This window comes from Notamacropus eugenii, chromosome 5 (genome assembly GCF_028372415.1).
Source record: "Notamacropus eugenii isolate mMacEug1 chromosome 5, mMacEug1.pri_v2, whole genome shotgun sequence".
NCBI lineage: Eukaryota > Metazoa > Chordata > Mammalia > Diprotodontia > Macropodidae > Notamacropus > Notamacropus eugenii.
The window spans coordinates 38,040,896-38,060,612 of record NC_092876.1 but is presented as its reverse complement, the minus strand read 5'-3'; the positions used below and the strand labels follow the sequence as shown (position 1 = coordinate 38,060,612).

General features: G+C 43.9%; 2 protein-coding genes across 6 annotated transcripts in view; both read left to right on the top strand.

Annotated features, from left to right (window-relative positions):
- MMEL1 (membrane metalloendopeptidase like 1) overlaps nt 1-14,549 on the top strand; it is a 60,731-nt gene extending 46,182 nt beyond the window's left edge. For all 5 annotated transcript variants that reach the window (XM_072608617.1, XM_072608614.1, XM_072608618.1 and 2 more), the window contains 8 exons: nt 1,175-1,278; nt 3,399-3,457; nt 4,929-5,048; nt 7,283-7,416; nt 8,286-8,351; nt 9,448-9,543; nt 10,994-11,070; nt 13,888-14,549. In XM_072608617.1, coding sequence (XP_072464718.1) covers nt 1,175-1,278; nt 3,399-3,457; nt 4,929-5,048; nt 7,283-7,416; nt 8,286-8,351; nt 9,448-9,543; nt 10,994-11,070; nt 13,888-13,987 — 756 coding nt within the window. In that variant the 3' untranslated portion in view covers nt 13,988-14,549. The remainder of the gene's footprint in view (nt 1-1,174; nt 1,279-3,398; nt 3,458-4,928; nt 5,049-7,282; nt 7,417-8,285; nt 8,352-9,447; nt 9,544-10,993; nt 11,071-13,887) is intronic.
- A 4,178-nt stretch (nt 14,550-18,727) lies between these two features.
- The window catches only part of LOC140507460 (tumor necrosis factor receptor superfamily member 5-like), a 41,477-nt gene continuing 40,487 nt past the window's right edge, over nt 18,728-19,717 (top strand). The window contains exon 1 of the mRNA XM_072615545.1: nt 18,728-18,781. Coding sequence (XP_072471646.1) covers nt 18,728-18,781 — 54 coding nt within the window. The remainder of the gene's footprint in view (nt 18,782-19,717) is intronic.

The window sequence follows — 19,717 nt, the reverse complement described above, 5'->3', positions numbered from 1 at the left end:
ATTGATAAATGGTCAAAGGATATGAACTGACAGTTGTCAGTCACAGATATCTATAGACATATGAAAAAAAATGTTCTAAATCACTATTGATCAGAAAATAAAAATTAAAACAACTCTGAGGTACTACCTCATACCTAGCAGAGTGGCTAATATGATAAAAAAGGAAAATGTTGAATGTTGGAGGGGTGTGGGGAAACTGGGAAAGTAATGCACTCTTGGTAGACTTGGAAACTGATCCAACCATTCCTGAGAGCAACTTGGAAGTATGCCCAACGGCTATTAAAAATTGTATGTACCCTTTGATCCAGCAATACCACTGTTAAGTCTACATTCCAAAGACATCCAAAAAGGGAAAAGGATCTATTTGTACAAAAATATTTATAGCAGTTCTTTTTGTGGTAGCTAAGAATTGAAAATCAAAGGGATGCCCCTAAATTGGAGAATGACTAAATAAGCTGTGGTATATAGTTGTAACGGAATATTATTGTGTTATAAGAAATAACAAGCAGAACGATTTCAGAAAAACCAGGAAAGATTTACATGAACAGATGCAAAGTGAAGTGAACAGAACCAGGAGAGCATTGTAGACAGTAACAGTAATATTGCTCAATGAAGAACTGTGAATGACTTAGGTATTCTCAGCCTTAAAATGATCCAAGACAATTCCAAAGGACTAAAGATGAAGCATACTATCTGCCTCCAGAGAACGAACCGATATTGATTGAATATAGACAGAAGCATGTCATTTTTCAGTTTCTTCCTTTTTCTTTTATTTTTTTTTGAGCATTTGAGTATTCTTGTACAAAATGACTAATGTGGGAATGTTTTACATAATTGCACATGTATCACCTATATCTGATTGCTTACCATCGGTGGGGGAGGGGGGAGAGGGATAGAATATGGAACTCAAAATTTTAAATAAAAATGTTTTTAAAAACTGAGGTAAAATCATCTTTTAAAAATAAGGGAGACTTCAGTCTCCATTCATTCATTCATTCATTCGTTTGTTTATGGATATATAGGTATTCATAAATCTTTTGCTTGTTTGTTTATTTTATCTGCAGGATGGTCCAGGAACAGTTTTTTCTCTTCATGTTCATTGATTTTCTAAACAAACATAAAAAATTCATCCTTGTGACTAATTACTTTATATATTATCATTTCCTTTCCTTAGCTGAACTTCACAGAGGACATGTTCTTTGAGAATACATTGGAGAACCTTAAGTCCAATGCACAGAAAAGCCTGAAGAAACTGAGGGAGAAGGTGGACCAGGATGTGTGAGTACAGAGGCAGATGGAAAAGAGATCGCTCTTACACATATGTGATTAATCATAATAACAACAGCACACATTTGTACAGCACTTTAAGGTTTGCAAAATGACTAACAAGTATTATCTCATTTGATTCTCACAAGAACCCTGGAACATAGGTGCTGTTATTGTCCCCATTTTACATATGAGGATGCTGAAGTCCAGAGATGTTAAGGGACTTGTCTAAGGTCACAGAGTCAGTAGGTCTCTAGGCGCTATTTGAACTCAAGTCTTCTTGACAGGCTGAGTGCTCTATCCGCTGTACTACCTAGCTGCCTAAGCATTCTGATTTACCACCTTAAATCATCAGGCTTTTTTTTTTGGAGGCAATCTGGATTAAGTGACTTACCCAGGACCACACAACTAATAATTTGAACTCAGGTGCTACTGACTCCAGGGCTGGTGCTTCATCCGCTGCACTATCTAGCTGTATAAAAAAATCATACACATAGATGGAAATCTTTCTTTTTTCCTGCCCTCTTAAAAAATGATCTTGTTTTTCTTGATGACTCAGGGTTATCATCATGAGAGTCAGAGTGGTACAGTGGAAAGAGCCATTCATTTACAGTTTGAGTACATGGTTTCAAATCTCAGTTCTGCTGTTTTACCTGTGTGACCTTCGGCAAATCACTTCTCTCAGATTTCAGTGTCCCCTTCTCTAAAATGAGTAACTGTCACGGCTTAGGAAAACAGCACAGTCCTAGAATACAAAAGATCTGGCTCCACTACTTATTAGCTTTGTGACCTTGGAAAAGTAATAAGACTTTTCTGAGCCTCGGTTTCCTCAGATGTAAAATTGAGGGGTGGAATAAGTAACCTCTGTGACATCTTCCATCTCTAGATTGATGATTCTTTGATCTCATAAATCAAAGAAGGCTTCCTGAGCACCTGAGCCAGGCTTTAAAAGATATTTTAGTGGGTGGAGATGAAGTTCCTTCCAACACTGAGATTCTGTGGGTGCATTCCAGGGATTGGGGGGGAATGTCCAGCTAGAATGTGGAAAGCCACATGGGAAAATTCAGGACAACAGTGGGGAATGACAGTTTAGTTTTAATATGGAGCAGATTTAGAACTGAAAGGTCCTTAGAAACCATCTTTTCCAACATCCACATTTTACAGATGAGGAAACTGAGGCTCAGAGAAGGGTCACAGATTACTAAATAGCAAAGCTGGAATATGAATCTTGGTTGTCCCAATCAAAGTCCCACAGCCTTTCCTCTGCACTAGACTGCCCCTTTCAGATACCTTTCATATGATCAATATTGTAATAAAGGTATGGATTTGAAGTCAGGGGACTTGTATTAAACATCCCAATTCTGCCACTGACACTTTTGTGACATTAGATAATTGACAGCCTCTTTGGGGATAAGTTTCTTCATCAGTAAAATGAAAAGGCTGGACTAGAAGGTACTTTCCTGCTCCAAATCTATACTCCTACTAAAGTGCTTTATTTGGCAACATTCGTATTATTCATGTTAAAATAAAATGACATAACACTTGTGGTGAAAAGACAAAGAAAAGGAATCAGCCTACCTGACATGAGGCATTTCCTATGAACCTTCAAAATAATAACTGTTGTGTTTGTTTTTCAGTTGTTTCAGTCTTATCCAACTCTCTGTGACCCCATTTGGGGCTCTCTTGGCAGAGATACTGGAGAGGTTTGCTATTTCCTTCTCCAGTTCATTTTACAGTTTACAAGAAACTGAACCAAACAGGGCTAAGTGACTTGCCCAGGGTCACAGAGCTGGTAAGTGTCTGAGACCAGATTTGAACTCAGGAAGATGAGTTTTCTTAACATCAGGCCTGATGTTCTATAATTATATTAATATGCAAAATAATAAAAACTCACATATCCAGATCTCTTTAAGCCCCACCCAAGAATCCTGAGAGCTGGGTACTATTGGTGTCACTACCCCCATTTTACAGAAGAGAAAATTTGAGAGGGGAGAATTGAAGTGACTTTCCAAAGTGCACACACAGCCTATCCCTGATGCTCAGCCAGATTGCCCTACATGGGACACTCATAGTCATCTGGAGCTCAGCCATAAGCACCACACCTAATCTCTGACCACGATCTTCTTTTTCAGGTGGATCATTGGAGCCGCCGTAGTCAATGCCTTTTACTCTCCAAATAGAAACCAGATCGGTAGGTAATAGAGTCCCTTCCTTCCTGGTCTCTGCTGAAATCCATTCCTCTCCTTCCCACCCCATTTGGTGGTCACCTCTCTCCCCTCCTATCCCAAGCATGAAAAGCCATAGATTCCTAGAAAGAGAGCCAGCAGAGTCATCAAGGGGCATTCAGTCAAATCTCTGTTTTGTAGATAAGGAGAGAGAAGACCATGAATCTTTGATTTTGGACTAGAAGGGACCTTAGAGGAATCTCCATAATCTAACCCCCTGCCCCTCTTGCTCCCATCTTATAGCTGACTCAGAATCCAGAATTTGAGAGTTAAAAGAGACTGCAGCAGCCATCCAATTCACCTTAGACCCAAATGACATCCCCACTATAACGTTTCCAACAAGTGATTGTCCAGTCTTTGACTGAAGACCACCAAAAAGGGCTCACCCATCCCCTCCCAAGGTAGCCCTTCTACTTTTAAGCTGCTCTGAAAAAGAGGTTTTTTATGACATAAAACCTAGGAAAAACTAAATAAGGAAACTGAGGCCAGAAAAGGAGGAAAATGCCATACAGGGAACCAGGGGCAGTTAGAATTTGAACCCAAATCCTCACATTTCAAACCCTGTATTCTTTCTGCTGCCTTTTTATGTAGGTTTAACCCCCAAAGGGTTAACCTCAAATGAATATGAGCTGATTTGGCAGATGAGAGAAAGATATGAAAATAGAAGTTAGGGATTTCTCCCAACAGATGCCAAAAAATTGTGGTAAGTCTACTGGACTTGAAAGGGTTCAAGGGAGACCAGCTGAAAGGAAGTGGCCTTTATGCTCCCCTAGATGACTGCTGAGCCCTCATTCCAGGACCCTTGTGGACTTCTATAGTCCTCCATGGGAGCTTGGTGACCAGATTCTCACCTCTGCAACCTGGGTGATAAACGTCATCAGTTCAGTCTAGTGCCATGAAAGTGAAGAACATCTGGGTTCATATTTTCAGATATTTTTCTATATCCCTCAGCTTCTTCATTTCATCTATGAAATGGGGATAATAATTTGTCCTTGTATTGTTTGTGCATCGTTGTTTTCGTATTTTCTCCCCCCTCTGACTGTGTGCTTCTTGGTAGTAGTGGCTACTTTTGCCTTTCTTTGCATCCCTAGTGTTTAACACAGTTCCTGGCACATAGTAGGCACTTAATAAATGCTCATTGGATGGCTAAGTCTATGACTCTAGCCCTGTGAACTCATCTTAAATGCTGGACAATCAAAAAGGACAAGACAATAGGTCTACAGTGTCATATAACAGAAACAGCTTGGCTTTGGAGTCAGAGGACCTGAATTCAGATCCAGCCTCTGATACTTACTAGCTGTGTGACCTTAGGTGATTCATTTCCACTTTCTGGGCCTCAGTTTTCTCATCTGCAAAATAAGAGGTTGTACTAAATGGCCTCTGAGGTCCCTTCCAGCCCTAGGTCTACAAGCCGATGAGTCATTGTTTCTTCTGCAGTGTTTCCTGCTGGGATCTTGCAGCCTCCTTTCTTCAGCAAACAGCAGCTTCAAGCCTTGAATTTTGGGGGGATCGGGATGGTGATTGGCCATGAGATCACCCATGGGTTTGATGACAATGGTGAGTCGGATCCTCCCCCATCCCCCATTCCGATCACACACACCAGGTCCAATCCCTATGAGTAGAGGCCAATTGTAATATTCAAAACTTTAGTGTTGAGGTTTCAGGCAAGGGGGGAAGTGAGGAGAGACAGAGATGACCACATCACAGTGTGTGACCTCAAAGACTACCCAGTCTGGTTGAGGATATGGGACACCCATGTGTGCAAGGTTCAATAGTGACACAAGAATGGGATCCCACTGTATGGTGCAGGAGGGGAAGGATAGTGTAGAGGGAAACCCTTGGGCTTGGAATCAGGAGAGAATCTAGTGTGAATCTCTACCACATGCTAGTTATGCGATATTAGGCAAGTCGCCTAGAGCATGAGGGTCATAGAGGTCCTCAGAAGACACCTCTGTCCAACCCACTCTACAACACAACTGACCATCCAGCTTCTGCTTGAGGACCCTCAAGAAGGGGGACCCCACTACCTAGGAGGGCACCCATCCCATTTGAAGCAGCAGCCCATCTGGGATTGTTTTTCATCTGCAAAAGGCATTTGGACTAGATAATATCCAAGACCCCACCTATTCTATAGCCAAGATCCTATAAGCAGGAGCTGTAGATGTGTCTAGCCTTCCAAGGGGACTACTAGGAAGGTAACCATTCATTTGGAAGTACAGGGCCTAGCCTGTTTTGGCACAAAATTAGGCTTGTGATTCACCAAGCACTTATTAGCGAGGAAGAATGGCATGATGGACAGATATCTGGGAATCAGGAAGACCTGAGTTCAAATCCTGTCTGCCACACATGGGCCATGTGACCCTGGGCAAGTCCTTTATCTTTTCATGCCCTGAGGCAACTCTCAGTTGGAGAGTACCTTGAGAGACTCCATTTTTGCTCTGTACCGGTAAGTTGGTACATGTGCCAATAAAATCACAGATTCAGTCTCCCCACCAAAACTGCCAGATATAGGGGATACAAAGTTAAAAATGAAACAATTCCTCACTTGGAGAAGCTTGTGAGCACATATTAAGTGCCTCCTATGTGCCAGGCACTGTACTAAGAGCTGGGAATACAAATACATTCTCTCTTCTCAAAGAGCTTACAGTCTAATTGGGGGGGTCACAAGAGGGGAGGGGAGGCAAAAAAGGCACCTATACAGGGGAAGTCAAAGGATCCCCAAACCAATGCAGCCACATGAGAAATGTGGAGGCATCCTGAGCTGAGCTTCCTCCTTCAGTGGAGTTTGGGTTTCATGGATCTACACTCCAATCAATCTATAAGAGGATTCAGCATATAGAGAGATAATTAAATGGAAATTGAGAAGAAGAACAGCTGGGGGACCATAAAAGTCATAAAAGGTGACTCTGAGCTGAGCCTTGAAAGAAATTAGGGGTTATATCAGGCAGAGGTGAAAAGGAAGTACATTCCAGACATAAGGTACAGTTTTGGCAAAGACACTGAGGTGGGAGATAGGATATCAGATTTAGGGGCAACTAGTTAGCCAGTGTGGCTAGGACAGCATGTAACTATAGGAAGTGTGGCTATGAAGTCCTAAGGAATGTTTGGACTATAGATTTCAAATTGGCAAGAGTCCCCAGGTGAGCCAGGTACATCTGGGCTAAATACACATTTCTAGCTTTTGGTAAGAAACCAATAGATGTTTACAAATATTCACCACGGATGCTGATGCATCATGATCTAGAATCACTTATTTTATTTCCCAAAAAGAGTGAAACAAAATCAGCATCCATGTGCTGTCTTCCTCTAGAATGTTTGGTGCCCAGGTTAAATATTGTCATTTTTCAGTCATGTCTGACTCTCTGTTGACCCCATCTGGGATTTTCCTTGGCAAAGACACTAGAGTAGCTTGCCATTTCCTTCTTCAGCTCATTTGACAGATAAAGAAACTGAGGCAAGCAGGGTTAAGTGACTTGCCCAGAGTCACACAGCTAATAAGTATCTGTGGCCACATTTGAACTCAGGAATACAAGTCTAGCTAATTCCAAGCCCAGTGCTCTATCCACTGAGCCACCTAACTGCCCGTATGGACTATTAGATGACCCAGAATCACAATCCCCTGCCAGAACGGGGGAGTTGCTTTTTTCCTTTTCTGTTCACGGTTGGTGATGTTAAACATCTATGGACAGAAACAGGGCAGGCCTTGTGTTTTAGGAATGTGTTAGCATCCCTGGTATTCCTAGAACTAGTGCTGTCTTTCCTTGGTCCTCCCCTTCCCTCCTCTCCCCCAGGAAGGAACTTTGACAAAGATGGAAACATGCTGGATTGGTGGAGTAACTTCTCATCCCAACACTTCAAGGAGCAGACAGAGTGCATGGTGTACCAGTATGGCAACTATACCTGGGACCTGGCTGGTGGCCAGCATGTGAGTGAGAGTGACTCGGACCCGAATTCAGCCACCACCTTGCTAGCCAGAGCATCAAGTCCTCAGAGGAACCTGGGGAAATAAAAAACCAAGAGTCTGGAGGTTGGGATGGGACTGGCCAGTGGCACCATTCATTTAATCAACCAAGAAGAATTTGTAAAACACCTACTATGTGCCAGGCATTATGTTAGGTCCCTGCCTTTAAGAAGCTACATTCTACACTGAAATGTGTTTAACATGATTGCCCATGTAGAATCTGTACCAGATTGCTTGCTGTCTCAGGGAGAGGGAGGGAAGGGAAGGAAGGAGAAAAAATTAGAACTCAAAATCTTACAAAAATGAATGTTGAAAGCTATGCAATTGGAAAAAAATACTAATACTATTTTAAAAAAATAAAAGGTAAAAATAAATAACTTCCCCAGCCCCTCCCCCAAATAAAATAGTTTGAAACTCTTTTTTTAAAAGTTACATTATAATGGGGTGAGGGAGAGAGAGAGAGAGAGAGAGAGAGAGAGAGAGAGAGAGAGAGAGAGAGAGAGAGGGAGGGAGGGAGGAGGGAGAGAGGTGATGAGGGGGATTGATTCCATTGTTGCTGTTGCCTTGCATGGAAAACCAGATAAAGCAGAAGATGCTTTATGAAAGAAAAGAGTAGAGATGATGTGAGGCATCAGGGAAGGCTTCCTGGAGGAGGTGGTGGCTGAGCTGAGCCTTGGAAAGAGCTAGGGATTGTGAGAAGGGGAAGGAAGGATGGGAAACCTTCCAGGCATGAGACAGGCAGATGTCAGGGGACAGTAGGGGACGGTGTTGGAAGGGAGTAGTTTGAAAGGTCTTCTTTCCATGATCCTGCCTTCCCTTTCTCATGCCCACAGGTGAGTGGGATTGGCACGCTAGGAGAAAACATTGCTGATAATGGAGGCATTCGGCAAGCTTATAAGGTAAACTGGATTTCATTTCTTCATTCAGCACCTATTGAGTGCCTCTTGAATACAATACAGGGCTCTCTATCAGGCTGTATTATGAAATTATTTCCTGGGTGTTTAAAGGACTAGAGGATAGACAAAAGGATGTTGAGATTTAGAACAGAAACAGATGGCAGAAATGATCTAGTCTAATCCCCTCATTTTACAGACAGGGAAACTGAGGCAGAGAGGTGAAATGATTTGTCCAAGGATCCCAGCTAACAAGGATCAGTATCATAAGTCAAAGGAGGGTCATCTGACTCTAAACCCAGAGCCCATTCCCCTACAGGACAAGGCATTTGTAAGATCATAGATTTAGAGCCAGAGGTGAGTAAACAGAAGTCCAGAGTTAAGGTACTTGCTCAAAGTCACAGAAGCGGTCAGCAGCAAAGCCAAAATGTGAACCCAGACCCTCTGACTCTTAATCCATTGCTAATCCATGATGCTTCCTCTGTTTTCTTGGGCCTGCCCTTTATATGGGGAGAGCTTCCGTTTATAAGGTTTTGTCTGTGATGCCACAAAATATGGAAACCCAAATAGGGATGCCCAGAAGCAGTGATATCTCACAGAAAATTTCACAGATAAAGCCCAGAGACTGAAGTCAAAAAGATCTGAGTTCAAATCCAGACTCAGACATTTGTTAGCTATGTGAGACACTCAACCTCTAGCTGCCTCAGTGTCCTCATCTGTAAAATGGGCATAAGAACAACTCCTACCTCACAGGGTGGTTGTGACGATCAAATGAAATACCAGTTGCAAAGCATTTAGCACACAGTGCCTGGCAAGTAGTAGACACTATATAAATGTATCTATTGTTTTATTATTATAATTCTCTATAAAATAGGGACAATAACAGCCCCCACCTCTCAGGGTTGTTGTGAAGATCAAATGAGATAATAATTGTACAGCACTGAGCACAGTGCCCAGCACACACACAGTAGGTGCTATGTGTAAATGTTTCTATTGTGCTGTATAACTGTTAGCAATCATTGCACCCATGCCAAATGGGTTGGAGGAGGTGCTCTCACACATTCTGGGTAACACAGGCCTTATCTATCTGTCCCACACATAGGCTTACATAAAATGGGTGGAACAAGAAGGAGAAGAACCCAGACTTCCAGGACTGAATCTTACACATGAGCAGCTTTTCTTCGTCAACTTTGCCCAGGTGGGATTTTCCAGCCTGTTCACTAGACAGGGAGGAAGCCCCTCAGCCCCTCTTGTCTTGCCCATCCTCACTTCCCTAAGTCAAAGGAATTAAAGTTTTCTTGATTTCAGATAGCTCTTACATAGGCTGAGCCACAACTAGGGCAGGGTGGCTGGGGCTTCTTCCCCAGGGGGCTGAAATGTAGAGCGGTCTGACTCCTGTACAACGTTGCTCCTATAATGTTGCACCAACAAAGCTTAGCACTTAATTAGCAATAAAAATATTAAAAGAAGAAACAAGCAGATGGTCAACTTCCTTCCCAGCACCTCTCATCCCTCCTTCCCTGGCCTTCTCCTCAATTGAGCCCTTATGGTGTGTCCCAAGATACCCATCATCCCCTCAGCTGAATTTTCCCAGGTGCCAAGATTGCTAGTTACAGCTTTCCACATGGACCTACAAAATCTTTCACCCAAGGAAAGATATTCCTCATCTGTTCAATCAACAAACATTGACTGGACAGCACTTGTAGATCCAGACCCTACTGAAATGAAAATAATTCTTTAGATAAACCATGAGAGATTGAGGGGTGGAAGGGATCTAGAAGTGTCTCGTTTTTCAGATATGTAGACTGAGGCCTGGAGAGGGAAAATAAGTGACAGGTGGGATTTCAACTCAGGTCCTCTAACTGCATTGCAATATTTGGCCAGCCATACTTGTAATAGGTATTTTAATTTTTCTGCCTACCAGCTTCTGTAATTTTCACAACAGTCCTGGTTCAAAGGCAAAGTAGTATTAATTTATCCCTACTTGGCAGATAAGGAAATGAAGGCTCAATGGCTTTACCTAAGGTCACCTGGCTAGTCACAGAATCACAGAATTTAAGAGTTGGAACAGACCCCAGAAGCCATCTAGTCCCACCCATCCTGAAAGGAATATCCCCTTTATAACATACCCTGTGAGTGGTCACTCAGCCTCTGTTTAAAGACCTCCACAGAAGGAGAAGCCCACAATGTCTCGGGGCCACCATTTTCACTTAGGGATGGCCTTGGTTGATAGGATGTCTTTTCTCTCAGAAGCAGATACCAGGCTCTGTCCCAAGTCTAATCTTCTTCAGACTAAAGATGCCCAGTTCCTTTGACCAGTCCTGACATGACATGATATGACATGGTTTCTGGATCTTTTCCATATTCAGTCTCAAAACGTCTCTCCACCCTCATCTCACCACCACCCCCCCCCCCCATTCCCTAATCCTTATATCCATGGTGGCTGATTTATTGAGATCTGATGACAGGAGATTTGGAGGATAGGTAAGAGGCTGGATTGGGGGAATGGGCTTGTTCTGTGAAAGCAAAGTCCACTGGGAACCACAGCTATCAATGGGAGAATTCTAGATGGGCTCATTACATTCTGCCATAGGTATGTGTGAGTTGCTGCCTAAGGCTCTGTGAGAACATACATTCTCTTTCCACAGGTTTGGTGTGGATCCTACAGACCGGAGTATGCCAGCCAGTCCATAAAGACAGATGTCCACAGTCCTCTGAAATACAGGCAAGCAAAGCACACTGAACCTACCTGCTGAGGCCAAGGAAGTTAAATCTCTCAATGTCCCCAGAGGCAGGGACTTTTAAAGTATACCCCAATCCAAAGAAACCCCACTTATAAACTGGCCTTTCCTCTTTCCTGAACCAGGCAGACTTTAAATGAGGTATCCTTGACTGGATACATTTGGAGAGGCTGCTCCTGCAACCCTCTCATGATTGAAATGGGGGAGTCAGAAGGAGGTGGGGAAGAAGGGAGTTGTCTTGTCTGCAAAGCTGGAACAAGGGCTGACCAACAGAGCTCTGGGCCAGGGCGCTGAATTTTAAAGTCTTCCAAATTTAAAGAGCATTTATTTTAGAGAGTAATAACAATACTTGCAGGCTCTCCAGCAACCTAAATCCAGTAGGGGTCAGCAGCACACTAACAAGAATAATTAAAAGAGAAAACCACCAGATGAGGGCTTGGCATGCCATGGGTGGAGTTTGTGGTATGTACCATGTTTACAAAACTTTCTAGTTATTACTCCACTTACCAAGGAGGCATCCGCTTTCCATCTGCCTCACACTATAGGCTGTTGGCATGCATGCAGAATGCCATAGCAGCCCTCAACTCATCACCTCCCTCCTTCCCCTACGAAGCTTTCTACCTTAGATCTAGGCTCAGTCTTGGTTCAATGAGGGAAGGAAAGAGAATTATCTGAGTCCATGTAAGTATATTTATTTTTCCCCAGAGAAAACTTGCATGTCCTTGTTCTATCCTGTCACCAATGTTCTCAAGAGATTGCCAAAGAGGTACATGCCCCCCAAAAGGTGAAGAAAACCTGTTCTAAATCTTGTTCCCTTCCCATCAAATAACCTGAAAGAGTCCCAGCCCTCAGATTCAGCCAGGTGAGCTTAGCTCAGAGAGCAAACTAATTTACCTGCGATGGTGATCCTTCTGAGATGCCCCTAATGCAAAGCAGAATCAAAGAGGGTGATCCAGCCTCCCTGCAGAGCCAGCAAAAAACTGGCAGGGCCAAGAAAGACATTAAGATTCCCCTATGTGGTACCACCTAATTACATTAGCCCTGTTTAGTGTGGAAGGGAACTTAGAGTTTATTACAGCAGCTGCCTTTACATATAGAAGCACTTATGCATCCAATGGGCAGGCACTGAGCTAGTGGCAAAGCAGGCATGAGGACCCACAATAATAATGATAATTGGGGTAGGAATTGGACCTGAGATTTCACTGGCATTGGGAACTCCCAGGGAAGGAATTTCCGTCTCCCAAGGCAGGTCAGCAGCTCCTCCACATCTTATAGTCTTAGTCTTGCCAAGAGCAGTGAGAGGTTATAAAGTGAGGGTGTCAGGGGAACGACTTGACTCTGGTCTTCTGGGCTTCTAGCTCTCTACCTACTGGGCCACACCATCACCATTCCCTCTGTTACAATAACAACATGCATAATATATTGTATTATGTATCATATCAAATTATATATTATGGCATATAAAATATGATATGATATATGATCACATATTATATTAGGGCAGCTGGTTAACTGGATGGATAGTGTGCTAGGCCTGGAGTCAGGAGGATCTGAGTTCAAGTCTCACACATTCACTAGCTTGTGACTCTGGGCAAGTCACTTCACCCTGTTTGTCTCAGTTTCTACATCGGTGTCATGAATTGGAGAAGGAAATGGCAAACCACTCCAGTATCCTCCAAAGGGGGTCACAAAGAGTTGAATACAACTCGAACGACTGAACAGCAATGATCATAATTGATATGCAATATAATATACAATTATATAATATAGTTGCGTAATGTATTCAATATAATATAATAATTGATATAGAAGATACTCATAAGTATGCATAATTATATAATGTATATACTAGAGTATAATATAATGTAATATAATATATAATAATATAATGTGGCATATCATATATTACATGTAATAACATAATGAAATATAATTATAATATAGTTTATATGTGTACATTGTACGAATACATTGTGTTCATATGTGTGTATTCTATATGTATACTATATACAATCTATATTTTAAATGTCTAATGCCTACATATACGTCATGCCTCAGTTTCCTTATTCACAAAATAAAGATAGTGGCCCCTACTGCACAAGGCTGTGAGGACCAAGTGAAATACTGTCTGTAAAATGATATTATTTTGATAATTGATATTATTTTGATATAATTGATAATATTTTGTCCTTACAGTAGCATTGTGAGGTAGTTGCTATTTTAGAGGCAGGAAAATTGAGGCTGAGAAGTGACTTGCCCAGGACTACGCAGTCAGTGTCTGGGGCAGGATTCAAACTCAGGTCTTCCTAACTACCAAGTGCAGTGCACTGCCCACTCTGATACCTGGCTGTTGATATCACCACAACCCAAGACTCCTCCTCCCTCTCAGTCCAGATTTCTTTCCTAAATCACATTCCTAAGATGCTAGAGTTGTATGTCCGTCCGTTCCCCCCCCCACACACACACACACACACTTCATGGTTGTTTACTGAGCTGACAGTTTGTCGTGGTTCAGTTTTGTCTGAGTCTTCATGTCCCCATTTGGGGTTTTCTTGGCAGAGACACTGGAGTGGTTTGCCATTTACTTCTCCGGCTCATTTTATAGATAAGGAAGCTGAAGCCAACAGGGCTAAGTGACTTGCCCAGGGTCCCACAGCTAGGAAGTATCTGAGACTGCACTGGAACTCAGGTTTTCCTAACTCTAAGTCCAGCGCTCTATCCCCTGCACCACCTAGCTGCCCACTGAGCTAGCAGATGTCTCTAACTATAGTTTCATCCCTCCTCCCACTTGTGTTCCTCAGGGTGATGGGATCCTTGCAAAACTTTGAAGCCTTCTCAGAAGCTTTCCATTGCCACAGCGGGACAGTAATGCACCCCGAGGAGAAATGCAGAGTGTGGTAGCTGACAACCAAGCCCAAATCCTGTGCTTTAACCACACAGTCAGTCCCACGCAGTCAACAAGGCTGGCTTTCAGGGCTGGGTGGATCCTTGGGGCAGTTCATGTGCCCAGTGCTTTCTCCCCTTCTGTCCCAGCCCAGGTCAGGGCCTGCCCCAACTATTGTCTCCACTCAGAGGCAGATAGAGGAATGGAGATGCCAGTGGTTCTCAGCCACTCATCAGCCTGAGACTAGGCAGCTTCTTTTGGGGGGGAAATGACTGTTTCAAATGACATCTCGACTGTTATGAAACCAACTAGTTCTTTAAGAAATAAGTGTGTATTTGTCAGCCAGGACCCTCAGTATTGGACATCTGGAGCCTGAATGGAAGATGACCCATTTGAGGTGTTTCATTAAATGTAATCCAACCACACCTTGCAGCTGCTACTGTGTTACCTCTTCCTGGCTAGCCCAAAGGGTTTGCTTTTTGGTGTAAAACTTTGTAATCCTGTGTCTACTCTTACAAGTACCTGTGTTAATTGTCTGAGCATTTCAGACTCAAGCAAAATAAACCTACTTGAAGCTCACTTTACCTTGTGAAGGGTCATTATTTGTATCCTCAGGGTTCAAATTAGGGTGGGGAGTAATTCCAGTTCTGGAAGGGAACATGAATGAAGGAAGGAAAGAAGGCAGGAAGGAAGGAAGGAAGGAAGAAAGGAAGGAAGGAAGGAAGGAAGGAAGGAAGGAAGGAAGGAAGGAAGGAAGGAAGGAAGGAAGGAAGGAAGGAAGGAAAGAAAAGTATTTATTACATAGCTACTAGTCACTAAGCATTAATTCTTAGGAAACAAAAACTAGAATGAGATATGGTCTCTACCCTCAAATAGCTTATATTCTAATGTTACAGACTACACATGTAGGGGATGATGGCCATGGAAGAGAGTTCTGGTCTGGGGAATCACAATGATGGTGAGAGGAACCAAAGGGCAGGTGATTGATACACAATTTCCAGGACCAGTGGTAGTCTCGAATACAGCTCTGGGGCAAGAAATGAAAGGCAGGACCAGAAGGCAAGACACTTATAATGAGAGAGAAGATACCATATGGTCTGGGGTCTGCTAGAGAGAGCCAACAGGGTCAAGTGAGTTTGGACACACCCTTAGGACGACTGAGTCCTAAGGATAAACTCCCCTAAGGAGGTGAGGCATTGTTTCTGAAGTTCAGTTTCAGAGGGTTACTGTTCTAGGGTATGGAGGAGGTACAGTGAGAGGACAGGTAGCCTAATGCCCAGGTTGGCTCTTGGTTACCTCTGCAGAAAACCTTATGGGTGAATAGTAGAATTCTGGGGCAGCTAGGTGGCACAGTAAATAAACCACCAGTCCTGAAGTCAGGAGGACCTGAGTTCAAATTCAGACACTTGACATTTACTAGCTATCTGACCTTGGGCAAGTCACTTAATCCCAACTGCCTTCCCTTCCCCCTTCCAAGGGAAAAAAAAAAACGGTGGTAGCCTATCTTTAATTAAACAGAGAGTTTTTATGTAAAGCATTTCCATATTAGTCTTTTTGTATAAGAAGACTCAAGAAAAATGGCATGCTTCAGTCTATATTCAGCTAATATCAGTTCTTTCTCTGGAGACAAACCATAAACTTCATCATTAATCCTTTGGGATTGTCTTGGGTCATTGTATTTCTGAGAACAACTAAGTCATTCACAGATCTTCATCAAGCAATATTGCTGTTACTTTGTACAATGTAACCCTGGTTCTGTTCACTTTATTATGTATCAGTTCATGTAAGTCTTTCCAGGTTTTTCTGAAATCATCCTGCTTGTCCTTACTTGCAACACAATAATACTTAAACAGAGTTGCAAGAAGGGATCTTCGCATCTGGGGCAAGAGGAGGATGCCTGACAGGGTAAGGAGGGATCCTTTCTGACTCCCCATCTATCAGCTTCCTGTTTTAACTACTCTTGATGATGAGTTCTAAAGCCTGCTTCTTAGGCATTGATAAAGGCACCACTAAATGTAGCTCCTTGGGGAAGAGACCTAGTGGTCTGACCTTGGTTATTATGTCTCTGCCTCTCCCAGAGCTCTTGTCACTCCAACACCTTCCTTCCTTTCCACAATGGTCTGGTGACTCTAGGTAGAGTCATTTGTGGTAATGGGGATCTTTAAAGTCAACTCAGGTATCTTGCCATAGTAAGGCAAAGTGGGAGACAGCTGATACCCTGAATTGGCCTCCTCATGGGCCATAGGGACAAAGATTCAGCTTCTCCTCCCCAAAAAACAATCCCGTTCTTACTTGGCATCATATTGGAAGCTTTCAGGGACAGTAACCAGCCATAGCGGTATCTCTCATCCACATTCTTCCCTGTCTGACACTTCCAACTTTCCCTTTTAGGTGACAAGTTCCTCCCACCTTTACTAGGTCCCGTTACACCTGTGGTGGGCTCACATTAAACAAAGTTATTTTATTCCTGAAATCTTCCCTTAATATGCCACCCCACATGTCCAATGAGATCCATTTCATGATTGCCAGAAGAAGAGCTGCAGTCTGTTGCTCATGAAATCACTCTAGCTTCTTTCATATCTAATGTTATAATCAAAGCTTTATTGCATGTCAGCCTGGGCTGGCCTTTCTCCTCCCATTTCCTACTCTTCATTTCATCATGAATGTTCACCTCTAGCTTCCTAGGGTGTTTTGGGGGACAGTTCTGGGATGGTTCATCCTGTAGATACGATTTGTATATGCCTGGAAGATGAGTCTGGACTCAAATCACCCACTTACTTCAGATAATAAAAATGAGAGACAATGTCAGCCTTGGAGCCAGGACAATTAGGGTTCTGGTTGTGTGACCCTAAACTTTCAGTGCCTTCAGCAACTCTATGTTAGAGAGGGGCAGGTTTGAACTGGTGGAGGGAGTTTGGGCATTGGGAGTTCCCCACACAGGTCTAGACAAACAACCCAGTAGTGGGCATTCATAGCACACCTTCAAGTCCACAAAGCACTTTACCCATATTAATTCAGCTGAGCTCCGGGACAGCCCTTGGGAGGGAGATGCACCAAGCATCATCACCCCCATATTATAGGTAAAGAGATGATGAAAGGATGAGCCAGAAGGCAACCCAGAGACCAGAAGTTCAGCCTTCTCATTTCTAGATGAAGCTGATTGCCAGAGAGGGAAGGGATCTGACAGAAAGAGAGGAAGGGGCAGAGCCAGGATTGGAATTATTATCTTTCTGGCCTCTGGAGAAGGGAAGAGAGAGAGAGAGAGAGAGAGACACAGACAGAGACAGAGAGAGAGAGACACAGACACAGAGAGAGACAGAGAGAGAGAGACACAGAGAGAGACAGAGAGAGACAGAGACAGAGAGACAGAGACTGAGACTGAGACAGAGACAAAGAGAGACAGAGAGAGAGAATGAGACAGAGAGATAGAGACAGAGACTGAGAGAGACAGAGAGACAGAGAGAGATACGGAGAGAGAGAGACAGACAGAGACAGACACAGAGACAGACACAGAGAGAGATGGAGGGAGGGAGGGAGAGAGAGAGAGAAAAATTAAGGTCATGTAAAATAAACAAGTCCAGTAATCAATAATGCATATTGTATATTTGAATACATGAAAACTAGATATTGGATAAAATAGATCCTTGGACCACAAGGGCAGCCCCCCTTGTCTGTGTTCTCTGCTTCACAAGTTAGCTTCTGGTCCCTTAGTCCCTGACCCTGGTTAGCGCCTACTCTTTGCCTCACCTATTTGGGTTGGGCCATGCTGGGGGCCTGAGTCCTCTCCAATGATGGAGGCCCTTCAGTCACATCAGGAAAGGGTATATTCTTCTAAAAGAAATGCCAATGAAAAATTCAATAACAAAGTCAAATATGTGCATTGTGCTGGAGATGATAGTTTACATAAAAATGCAAATTATGAGAAATACAGTTTTTTTTTTCCCTCTGTTTTTGTAATATGCATTTAGAGGCTAATTTGGAGGTGGACACTTTTTGCTCCTCATAGTGGTCCCAAGAAGCTGAAATCAGGTTCTCCTAACCTCTGGTCTGATGAAGGGGGCACAGTAGGCAGAGCCCTGGGCTCAGATCCCCCTTCTAGCCTTTACCCACTGTGTGACAGTGGATCAGTCACTTCACCTCTCTTGTCTCAATGTCCCCATCCGGAAATTAGGAGAGGTGCACTGGTGATCTCGGAGGTTTCTTGTAATTCCAGAACTAGATGCTACCATCCCATGGGGAAAACCCCCATTGGGGTGCTCTCCTTTTGGATTGTGGAGGAAGAGGGGCTAACTCTGACTCACAGCCCAGCTTGTGTGATCTGCCTCTGCTGGGCTTGACCCCCTTGGCTTCCACTCCCCACTGCCCTCTACATATTAGCTAGATGGAACCACAGGCAGCAGGTGATGCTTCTGGGCCTTGTTTGACAGCACTAAGGTTCTCAGAAATGGTTCCAGGGTGGCAAGAGGAGCAGCTGTGTGGCACGCAGAGGCCCCAGACAGAAGGTATCTCTGTTACTTCTTCCCAGCAGGACCTTGGGCCTGTCACCTTACCTCCTCCCCCACTGCCCCCACCAACTTAGAGAGTGAGCCCTCTCAGACAGGGACCATGTTTATCTTTCTTTCTGTCCCCAGGCCTCATGCCAATGCCTGGCACACTTTTGTTGTTATTCAGTCACTTTCAGGCATGTCCACCTCTCCGTGACCCCACTTGGGGTTTTCCTGGGAGTCCTCCAGACAGAAGGAGGGTTATGCTCCTACATGCAGGATGCCTTCCACTTCCACCCCTTTCACAATGCCCAGACCCATACCCAGGTAAAGTTGCACAGCTACTTCCAGAAAAGCTCCTGGGCAGCCCCTGAGGGGCGGGCTCCCTGCTTCCCAGCTCCTGGGCCTGGGAAGCAGCCTTCCCTCAAACGCCCTCCCAGGCCTCTGTGGCAAACCTGGTAGATGGACTGATGCTGGCCAGCTCCAGGCTTTCACTCCAGAGGAAGGTGGCTCCTGCAGGACCTCCTCTTCTCAGTAGGGAATATTAGTTCCCCTCTAATTTATGCGTGAAGAGAATGGAATACTTGGACTTTAGGAAGTGGACAGAGCCCTGGACTAGGAGTCAGCAGGCTTGGACTCCAATCTCCAACTCTGCCACTTACTTCCAGTGTGACCTTGGGTCAGTCACTTTCCTTTTCTCCACCTGAACTGTGAGATCTCTTCCAGCTTGAAGGGAAAGCCTTATAGGGCTGTACATAGACATATCTTCATAATGAAGGAGACTTAATGAGTGGGAAGGGGAAGGGACAGGGAGTGGGAGAAGGAAAGGGATGTATGTCCTGTATGTTACAACTGTAATAAGACTGTTAATCTTTTAAGTGCAGGGATGGGGGTAGGGAAGAATTCTCTGACCTGTGTAACAGCTTTGTGGCTTTCCATCCAGTTTTCTTGTTCCCCCCTCCTTGGACAACAATCCTTCCCCCCTGCCCCTCTATCTACTCCCAAGAGAAGAAGCCCCTTTGGGGACCTGGGCTAGCTCTCTAGGACTCCCTGAGCTAGGCTTTGGGGCCCTCTGATCTCCTGGTAAGAGTTATTCTCTCCATCAGTGACTACTTTGGGAGGTGAGGGGGTCTGACAATGTCAGACCATGGACAGGGAATAGATGCTCCTATAGGGTAGCTGCCTTAATTTTTTTTGTTTGTGAAAAGAAGGGGCATCATTTATGTTAAAGGATGTGAGGGCATGGGGGTGGAGGATGGGAGG